The following is a 10,920-nucleotide window of genomic DNA, read 5'->3' as shown; positions in this document are numbered from 1 at the left end:
ATTTAAATAAGGACACAACGGCGTATATATATAAGAGAAAGGAACACACTTCTGGAGCGATAAATTTATCCCATGAATGAATTTACTGCAGTACAGTCACTCTGTGCGTATCACTGTTGGCTCACAGCAACAAGTTCTTGGGTAGAGACATATAGTCAGTATGTTTAGCTTAACTGGTGATTCTAAGTTGCCCATAGTTGTGAATGTGAGTGTGAACGGTCATTAGTCTGTCTTAGCCCTGTGACAGATTAGCAGTCTAACCAGTGTGTACCCTACCTGTTGGGCCGCTTTCAGGGCTGGGATAGGCTCCAGGCCCCCTCCCACCCTGAACTGGACAAGCAGAAGAGAATGGATGGATAAATTTACAGCTGAAGCTTATGAATTGAGGTTTAAATGTTAAGATCTGACAAGTTATTTTTTATTTTATGTTTTTACTGCACTGCAAACTTCTTAGTACACTTAAAAAGAGAAAAAAACGAAAATGATTACATGCAAAATCCAGCATTATTCTATTAAACAAAAATCCTTTCCAGAGTGGAGGTTTGCACTCAGAGTGCTTCTTGTTGTTATATCCCATCAATCTCTAGCCTGGATAAAGGAAAAATATAGTAAGTGTGATTACAACACTTACTAGAAATATAAGATTTAAAACAATTAAGTTAGCATGGTTTCAAAGCCTATGATAAAGAACAGATGAAGCTAAACATCTCTGCATCATTTTTCTTGAACCATTTATGTTCTTCTCTTGTCTCCATGGCTACAGCCAGGTTACAGTCTCCAGTGTCTGTGTCATTGGCCCAGTTCTCATAGCAGACAAGCTGGTCATTGACCCAGAACCACAGATCAAGAGCACAGCTGTAGCGCAGTCCCAGCCAGATGTGGGATGTGCTGGCATTCTTGGCTTTCTCTTGCACCAGTTCCTGCTGTTCAAGGTTTGTGATGGAGACGAGGTCACGATGGTGCTCTCTGCAGTAATTTACAGCCTCGTCCCAATTTTTCCTTTCATTGATCAGGATCAACTTTTCTGCAAACAAACACAGTTCAGTTCAAATTAAATGAATTCAGGTTTCTAGATTTTCTACCTCAAATACAAAAATACATGAGGAACAAACAGAAGAAAACAAAAAACTAAACAAATTTCATAAAAATAAGAGCTGGACAGTTTGTCATATTTTTTTACTTTCCTGCTGTAAGTTTTTCCAATTTAGAATGTTTACTTTTCCTGATTTACTTTATTAAAGTCTTATTATTTAAATTTAAGTGAGCCTTTTTTATATTTAATTTTCTTTTAATCAGGAGGATTTAGAAACAAGAATTATTTCTCATTATAGCTGTAAATCTAGAACCTATTAGAAACAGTAGCGATACCCACACTCAGAAACTATTATGACACCCGTGACTCAGGTTCCTAATGAAAGGAGGCTGCATTATGTGCCTGGGGTGTAGCTCTATCTCCATAACAGCTTGCATTATTTAGCTTTATGATGAAACATATAACAACCTCTTCGTGTAAAGCTTTTCCATGAGACTAAGAAAGATTAGTTTAGCTTTAACATTTATTCCTCAGTAAGAAAACTGACAGAAACCAGATGTGAAAAATGAATCTTTGTAAATCTCACCATCGTAGCAGAAGAAAGGCTTTCTGGTGTTACAATCATCAGCTTTCCATTTTCTTTCTTTGTTTAATTCAGTCATCGCACATTTCCTGGTGCCGTTGTCAGTTTCAGACAGCTCTTCAGGTAACTCACCAACATCTCTCCAGTGTCTGTAAGAATAATTACTCCCATCTGACCACCTCCAGGTGTCTCTGAACAGGCCGATCCATGATCGTGGTTCATCAGAACTCTTAAATGTACTGACTGCTTCCTTTAACTGTTCTGCTCCACTGGCCAGGTCTGTGTGGTTCTCTCTGCAGTAGCTCTGAGCCTCACGCCACTTTTTTTTATTGTCAATGAAATGTAGTGATTTGTTTTGTTCTGTGTAATAAAGAGAAAGACAAGACTCATAAGAAATGTGCATTTCTATCTTTAAATGTATCTTTAAATTGATTTTCTAAAGACACAACTTAAAATAGCTCGAAACCTTCAAAACTAAACTATCAACATTATGGGAATAACCACAGCTGTGACATTATGCTCAGGATGACTTTGCTCTGTGTGGCAGAGAAACAGTTTTCTGATCAAAGGTCTGGTATGAAATTTTGTGTAATGACATTTGGCACCACGAGATGGTTCAGCAAAGCAAAGAACAGTGTCCTGGTGTAACATGAGAGGCAGAGAAAGCACCGTGGGAGGACGGGTATTCAAATGAGCAGGATAGCACACAGGGGCTAAAACACCAGCAGCCAATTATCGCATCTTCTCATTTTCATTAGAGATGAGCTGTAGATATGTTTAAATATAAACACTTTGTTTAATTAATACAATTATTGTCACATATTCTCACCATTATAGCAGATAAAGGGGTAACCATGAGAAGAACCAATATCCAACAACCCACCAGAGCTGTCAATCACTACACAGTTCTCAAGATATCCGCCTCCATCATTAGGTTCATTTCCACTCCAATTCATCTCCTTAGCATTGAACTCCACTCCTGGCAGAGACCAGTGCCACCTCCTGTTTTCTTTTCCTGAGATGCTGTACAGCCCAATCCAGGCGTTTTCTTGATTCTCTGTAGAATCTGTGTACAGTGTCTTCATATATGTTATGTTAGGCACTGTGGCCAGGTCTTTATATCCTTCTCTACAGTAGCGCTGAGCTTCGTCCCAAGTTTTAGGCTCTTTAATAAAATAGTACTCATAGCGCTGGCATAAAATCAAGGAACACTGACCTAAAAACACACACAAAAAAAAAAAAAAAAACACAGGTCATTCAGAAATCTACTGATGGCAAGTTTTGTGAGCAGTTCACAGAAACCCTGCACTAATCTGAAGTGATGCAAATGTGCAGTTTTTACTGTTAAACTGATCGACTTACCCATCAGAATGAGCAGAAAAAGCCTCCGGTGCATATTTCCTCTGTTTGATAAAACTAAGATTTAAAAGACAGATAAACAACCATCAAAGTTAATATAACTGCACCACTCTCACAGATAATAGGGTAATATAGGTAAGGTAATATATGAGTAAGAAAACATGCAGTTTATTTTGCACTGTAAAAAAATACATTACACATGAGGGGAATAGCTACTTTAAAAATGTTTTTGAGTCTTTTAAAAATCAGCAGAAATACAGAATAAATACTGTAAGTTTAATGTAAAGCCAGTGCTGAGCTAACAATGTAAATTGAGACTGAAGTTTGAACTTACATCTGATTATTCTTCTTTCCTTGCTTCAGTCCGATGCCTCTGCGTGTTGTGTTAAAGAAACCTGCAGTCAGTAAAATGTCTCTGCTTCAACAAAGATCATTCTATGGGACTCATTTAAATATTCCAACAAGATGGTCATAACAGAGGTAATATAATACTAATATTTACATAATGTCAAACAAAGAGAGGGTGTTATTTAAAATAATTTACTTTAACAACATGCTTCCTTCTCTCAGAGGTATTTATATATAATAAAACTTATAATAAAACTCAACTAACTGCATGTCTTTACTGTTTGCATTTTGAAGGTTCTTTGGAAGGTTCATAAATAAAATTAGACTACTGAAACAGAACTTAACGAGCTACACAAATCAATATGAGCTATGATGTAAGGTATGCACGTATGCTGAGATGTATGCAAGTGTTGTAAATGCAACAAACAACAAAGAGTAAAGAAAAAGCAGTGCAGGAAGATTTATAGTCTGGGAACCAAAGGCCCAGTTGGCACTGATGAACCCTGCTGCACCCACCAGATCTGAAACACTTTAGAGAAGGTTTAAAACAATGAGCAGGGTTCATCACACCTCTCCCAAAAAAGAAAGGTCCCACAGGAACCCCCACAAAATCCAATTCAGCAGCACATTTTAAGTTTACTCATTACCTGATTGATAGTGCGCACGTTTGAGATGTCTAATAGCCAGAAATTCTTAATTGGCTGAATCTTACTGAATGTGTGTGTATATGTGCAAATGTGCATGAACACAGTTTGGCAAACTGGCAAAAGTCCTTTTCAGCTACTACAACAAGTCTGCTATGATACAGCATTAGATCCTCTGAAGAGAGCTGTGTTTAGCCTCATAATAGTGTTTAGCTATGGCATACTCCTTGTTTGTTTAAGTGCTCTCTATGTGGTTCCAGTACAAGCTTGACCACCGGTGTATTTGAGCACACAGATAACTGATGTTGTGTTGCAGTTTGTGAACTGTTTAACAGACGACGTCTTTCCACTGTGTGGATGAGTAAAAAACATCTGAAGCATCGTTCAGTTTATTTGGCTGAACAATATTGACAAGATGATCCCTAACTGTCTGAGCTCCTTAAAATAATAAGACAGGAAGTTGCTCCAGTATCAGCACTCAGCAATGCTTCAGCCTGTAGAGTGTGTCAGTGTCTGCAATGCATATTGTTAAGCTGCTGATAACAGTTGTTGAATTCAGAGATGAAGGTTAGTCTTTCTGTTTTTCCAGTTGGAGTTCAGATCTGGACGATATTAAAGCTTGTAGGCTCTCCCAATTAAAGAAACCTGCACCTCCCAGTTCTTTGTCTGTCAGCATTAAATCCGAACTTTGATCAGACAATATCTTCTACATCAGTCACAGAACTTCTTAGAATGGCTAAAAAGGGCTGACATCACGTGGGCCTATGGTGGGCCTGCCTCAACAGGGGGCATCAAAAGGGTAAAACATAACATTAGTTTTTCTGGTTGACTGATACAGCTGTCTCAGGGCCTCATGGGGACTGTGCAGTTAAGCTCATGGTAGTGAAACTAAAAGGAGGAATGAAAGAATAGGAAAAAAAAGTTCTGCTCTTCTCCCCTCTGCTCTTCTTCCCTTTTCTGGGAGGCAATGGGGAGGTAGAGCGTACAGTCCAATCCGGCGGGGAGGTGTGGGAAGCCAGATCGGGCGCCCCCCTTCCGGCTCTCCTCTCTCCTATCTTATCTTACTTACTTGTCTTACATCTCTCTATCACCTTTTCTGTCCCTTTTGAAGAAATGAGGCTCCATAAATTTTAAAGAGGTAAGTATTTCTCAGTTGCATTGAATAGATAGAATAAACTGTAGAAAATTAAACATTAGAAAGAAGAAGAGAAATAAAAATTTTACATAAACCAGTGACAACCCTGATCAACCCTGGCAGGGCCTCCTTGGATGAGGGTGTCTAGTGATAATGGCCGAAACACCCGATGAATCAAAGGTCCACTACCGACGATGTGTCCCAAATTGTAAAATTATAATATAGATCAGATCTCTAAACCTAACCAAGGAAAAATGGCAGATTAGCTTAGGCCAAAGAACGAAAGTTGAGGCACACAACGATGTGTGCAGCTGGTAAAGTTTCTGGGCTGCTTTTCCTCATAACTGTAACATCTGGTCCTTTTACTGAATAAATCTATTTACTCACTCAGTATTTCCGATTGCTCACCACAGTATCCAGACCGTTGATCCACAGATTCCTGCACAGCAAGAAAGAGCGGGTAAGTGTTGTGGCAGGTCAATTAAGTAGTGGCTCTTAACAAGGTGATCACAGACATTTGTGTGATTAAAAGCTCTCATAATGAAGTTTATTCACTGAGGAGGAACGTTAAGAGCACAAATAATGTTGAAAGTTTTCCATGGTTTTATTTAAATTTTGTTTATATCTGTGTAAATGATTGTATGAATATTTTCATAAATCCTTCAGGGATGCCAGCCCGAGCTTAAAGCCACTCTGCCTCAGTAATTATTACAAAGAGTAAGGCCAGACTTACTGAACAGAATAGATATTTTCACAGTTTTGAACCGTTTGCCCTCCAAATTTGTGAGTCTTGAGTCAGTTCTGGGGAACTGATTTTGGAATCAAATCAAACACTTTCATGAAAATGATGAAAACTTTAATTGTGTTTGTGTATTTGTGACTGTAACATGTCATTTCACACCAAAAAGTGCAAGTGACGGGCCTTTAGTTTCCCGTCACTTGCATTTAGGATACAAATGGTAAATGGTAAATGGCCTGTATTTATATAGCGCTTTACTAGTCCCTAAGGACCCCAAAGCGCTTTACATATCCAGTCATCCACCCATTCACACACACATTCACACACTGGTGATGGCAAGCTACATTGTAGCCACAGCCACCCTGGGGCGCACTGACAGAGGCGAAAAGTCTTTCTGAACCAGGAGTCAGTGTCGTGCGTGACACAACCTGGCAGTGTCCGTGTGCACACACTGGCTCTGTTTCTTATGAGAGTTTGGCACTATAACTTAGTATTTTGCAATAAGGGTTTTAAGCCCACAGCCTGTTTGCACAAGAATGTGAACAGATTGTGTGGGCAAGAGCAAACATAGAGAGGGGTTGTTAACATCGGAATAACTGTCAAGAATACGTCTTAACTTGCTGATTGTTTAGGAATCCTGTTCTTGCTCAGTATTACTATTTGAAGAGTCTCTGTTATCATTTCCACTTGAGAAAGTTGTAATCTCCACAACTTTCTGTGCAATTATTCATTAAACTGTTCAAGGATGCAAAGAATAATCTGTGTAACTGATAACATTTAAGTGTTTTCACAGCTGTGGAGATTAACACAAGGCTTCCAGCTTAATGGTGTTTGATGACATTTTAGAGAATGGAAGTATTCATATCAGCTGAAAGAGAAACACATCTATCAGGTAACCACAAGAAGTATGTGTGTATATTCATGTAACATCTACGTAGTGTCAAGCCAGTATTTTGGATTTTTTTGCAAGTTATGCATAACTTTAAAGTATACAACAATTCCCCCTGGTACAGTTTTTGCAAAAGCACATGCACACTGCCCCCAGCATTGGGACCATCATGGTTCTGAGCACTGCAGCAGCGGTCTCTCACTGTCTTGTGTGCTCACGGACAGACTTTGGCAACACAACAGTAACACATTTTTACAGGTGTGTAAGGTGAGAACAAAATTAATGATCCAACTTCATTTGTTTCAGTTCCGTAGAAATATTTTTGACAGCTTTTTGTTTCACTCTATATTGACTTATGTCAACATTTTTGTGGGCCTACAAAAAAATGTTGATGATAGTTGATAACTGAGGAAATTTGCTTTAAGTGCCGCTCCTCAGAGTACACTGTTTAATTCTCTCACAGCCTAAAAGGTGACAACAGCACTTCCATCTACATCAGGTAAGACAAATTAAAATTTAACATGGCAACTTATATGTTGTTTAAGTATATAAGTTTAAATATTATAAGTAATGATAGATATTTATCCAAAAAGTGTGATTTAATAAGGAAAAAAAGTCCTTTTTTAATTTATTATTTTTCAGTTTCAAAGTTATTGAAATTGCTATAGTTTGGATTGGAGGATAAAGAAGTATACTGAAGGGATTTATCCCTATTAAAATATTAATAAATGCACACATATGAATCAGAATGCACTACAACAAATTTTGTCCCTGCCTTTTTAAAAACTTATATATTTGTACCTTTAAAATGAAGGACTTGGAATGTAGCTGACTAAATTTTTACTGGCCATTGTGGAACATCATGTTCTTATCAAGTTGACTCTTTCTGTGCACAGCGCTTAATAAATGAATTTTACTTACCAACAAAGAATTTCCATATGGATGCATTCACAGTAAACTGATTTCATTTTGTACAATGTTATATCTTCTTGAAGGATCCACAGTGGCAATCCTGATTTACATGAAACCATATTTATGATATTTAGAAACATGGAGCATAGAGGGTGTTTTATATTTGTGTGTTTGTTCTTTATTCCAATTTTTTTTTAAACATATACAGCACATATTCAGATCCAATCAGGTCATCATCTGCAGCCCAATGACAGAGCCGTCGTCAGCAGAGTGGGGCTCTGGCCTCTTTCACTGCATGGAAGACAAGTTGTCTTGTAAGAATCAATACTGGACTTTAACTTGTATTTTTGATATGTGTAAAAAATGCCAATATTTTACTATTTGTGTCATGATTTTCAGGTTGCTATGCTTTTTGGTGCTGGCCATGCTATGCGATCACCATTTCAAAATCACTTGGAGAGAACCCTTTCCTCCCGATTTTGGACATGTGCTCCCCTGGGTCACTATCGATCCTCGGGATACCATTGTTTGTTGCTCCCGTAGCCTTGTCATTCAGGATTGCCATGAGAAAGAAATATGGAATTGAGGTATGACACCAATAAAACAATTTTCAATTTTTTTTAACAGATACCATTTATAAGATGCATTTCTTCATCTAGAAATGCAGATTTATAAAAATCTTTACACAAAATAATTTTAATAAACAACCAAGAATGTGAAAAAACACATTTAATGTAACATTGCAAACCTAAGTGCAGTTATCTATAATCCAAATATTATGTTATAATTAAAGGATAGAAATAACAAACAGCTATTTCCTCCATAGGGGACTCTCCAGAGAGACATCGTACACACTTGTTTCTGCAACCTATGTGTCTGGTGTCAGATTGATCGTGAGCTAAAACGTCGTAAGAATAGCTCTACTGTGCTATCTCAAAATCCTGTGACTGCACAACCTGGAGCCACTGGAAAGTAATTGTAACCAAAAAGTACAAAATTAAAATACATACACCTCATGTACTTACGTATTTCCCTTTCTCTTACTTTCTGCTACAATAAAGAGTTTTAGCGAATTTCTGTTGTCCAAACAAACATTTTTATTGAAAACAATAACAATGCGATGTAATGTAATTATGATTCAACTATTTGAAAATTGTACTGCACTGCTGAATTATGTTTGGGTACAAAGTTAATATTATAACTGTTATTCATCTACCTGGCTATAAATCTAAAGGCTACTAATGTGTGCATGTAAGTATCTCTCAATCAGACACAATAAACAAATAAATCAAAGTAACATCTTTTTTTTTTGTCTCTAATGATGAAGAACTTTAAAGGAAAGTAAATATTAAGCTCCAATTATTGGCAAGCTCAATGTTAGAATAGCATCACTCTCACTGATGGTGAGAAGAAGCCTGTGTTGTGTGTTATTTGAACTTTCTGTGGTGTTTGTGACTGGTATTTAGTTACACCAGTGTTCCCATCATATTATGTTCAGTATTTATCTCTTATATTTTGGGTAATTTCCTATTTTATTAGCTGGTTTTCTGTTGTGTTCTGGTTCCACCTTTTCATTGTCTTAATTGTCTACACCTGTCCTGTCCTGCCAGCTGTATCCACTTCCCCGATTATCTTTCATGGCGTGTGTGTGTGTGTGTGTGTGTGTGTGTGTGTGTGTGTGTGTGTGTGAGAGAGAGAGAGAGAGAGAGAGAGAGAGAGAGAGAGAGAGCCTGTCTGACTCAGATCACACAGCTGTCCTATTTTTGAAAAGCCGTCTTTCCTTTGTTGCATCATCTGTTTTTATCTCTCTGTGTTTTTGGTTTATCATTTGGGCTGGAACTATGGACTACTACATGTACTAGAAACTGAGCATAACCTGAGTTTTGTAGGAATCTCTGCCTGCCATATCAGCATTTGTGGTCCTTATAATCACTTAACAATGCACTCAATCAATCTAAGGTGATTCAAATATGTAATTTTTATTGGTAAAATGATCTACTTACCCACCAGAATGAGCAGGCAAACCAGCACTGCATGTTTTTTGAAACTAATATGTTAACTGTAAATGTTGCTGTCATTTTTGTCATGGATCAATAAAAACTGGACAAAGTTGTGACTAATTGAACATTACAAGACAGGAAGAAAAACAGAATACACTGACACAGGACACAGACTGTCAAAGTAAAACAGGAAACTAACACAGAGACGCAGACATGACAAGGGGCACAGCAAACCTGGAACACAGAGACAGAAACAGAAGGACTCTAAATAACACTGAAACCAAAGACTAGAGATTCTAAATAAGACAAAAGCAAAGACTATTAATAATAAACAACACAAAACGCTGGGTCACCGATGCAGGACCATGACAGAAATATGGAAACTGTAAACAAAAAAGAACAAACATATAGATGAAAATAATGCAGCTAAGTATAAACAAAGAAGATTAGACAAATAAATGCTTCAACAACCACTGACTTATTGCAATGCTCTTACTTTGTGGAAACTATATGAAAAAAAATCTAATTTTAAACAAAGAAAGAAAAACTACTTTAAACTTCAACCTACATATTATAAATTTTGAAAAGCAACACAAAGTTTTAATGTATATTTGATTATTTGTGTTTCCTTGCTTCTCTCTGATGTCTCTATTTGATGTGTTAATGAAGGCTGCATTCAATAAAGTTCCTCATCCTGCTCCAACAGAGAAGACTCTGTTGAATGGATTTGAATATGCAAACAAGAAGTCTAAGCTGGCCAAACACCAGGCAATATAATAACAATATTTACATAATGTAATGGAAAACAGGACAGACAAGAAGCCAAACCTGCTGTTTGACATGCTGAAAGACACAACTAAAAACATCCTTTCTGTTAGAGCAATGGTAAAAGACTAAATTAAATGAATGTTTTTAATAATTGAGATTTGTTTTTCTTTGTAGTTGTGGTCATTCTGAAAACTGACCAACAAGTTAAACAACAAGAAAGTATTTGTGTAGAAGATAAACTAAATTCATGCTGATAATCAAGTTTATAATCTTAAATCTAGAACACTTTTCTGTGTTCTAGATGTGTTCATATCTATTTTAACTACAACTTCTTAATGATGCTGCTGACATAGTTTGAATACTAGTAGTAGCAGAAAGTAGCATGTAACTAAAGACGTATGGAAAGTTTACAATCCAACACGCTGGACAGAGTTTATTTGTGTCGTCAATAATCATTTAAAATTATTGTAAAACATTTCTTTCCAGGAATTTTATTGAGAATATACAGAA

The 10,920-nt window shown here is 37.0% G+C and overlaps 1 protein-coding gene and 1 long non-coding RNA gene across 2 annotated transcripts; one reads left to right on the top strand and one right to left on the bottom strand.

Moving 5' to 3' along the window:
• Positions 1 to 677: 677 nt before the first annotated feature.
• LOC309693067 (macrophage mannose receptor 1-like) lies at positions 678 to 3,454 on the bottom strand (the record flags this gene model as incomplete). The annotated part of the gene is made up of 5 exons (XM_082512043.1): positions 3,310 to 3,454; positions 2,979 to 3,032; positions 2,446 to 2,832; positions 1,620 to 1,976; positions 678 to 1,024 (listed from the first exon to the last, which is right to left on the bottom strand). The coding sequence occupies exons 2-5, from the start codon at positions 3,010 to 3,012 to the stop codon at positions 678 to 680; spliced, it is 1,125 nt and encodes a 374-aa protein (XP_082368169.1). The 5' UTR covers positions 3,013 to 3,032; positions 3,310 to 3,454.
• Positions 3,455 to 7,176: 3,722 nt separating this feature from the next.
• On the top strand, positions 7,177 to 8,935 carry LOC309692775. The gene is made up of 4 exons (XR_014272448.1): positions 7,177 to 7,229; positions 7,851 to 7,956; positions 8,042 to 8,229; positions 8,469 to 8,935. It is a non-coding gene; the product is annotated as an uncharacterized lncRNA (long non-coding RNA).
• Positions 8,936 to 10,920: the final 1,985 nt, after the last annotated feature.

This window comes from Aulonocara stuartgranti (genome assembly GCF_965226115.1).
Source record: "Aulonocara stuartgranti genome assembly, chromosome: 17".
Lineage (NCBI taxonomy): Eukaryota > Metazoa > Chordata > Actinopteri > Cichliformes > Cichlidae > Aulonocara > Aulonocara stuartgranti.
Note: the sequence above shows the minus strand (reverse complement) of the source record. Positions and strands in the feature narration are given on the sequence as shown.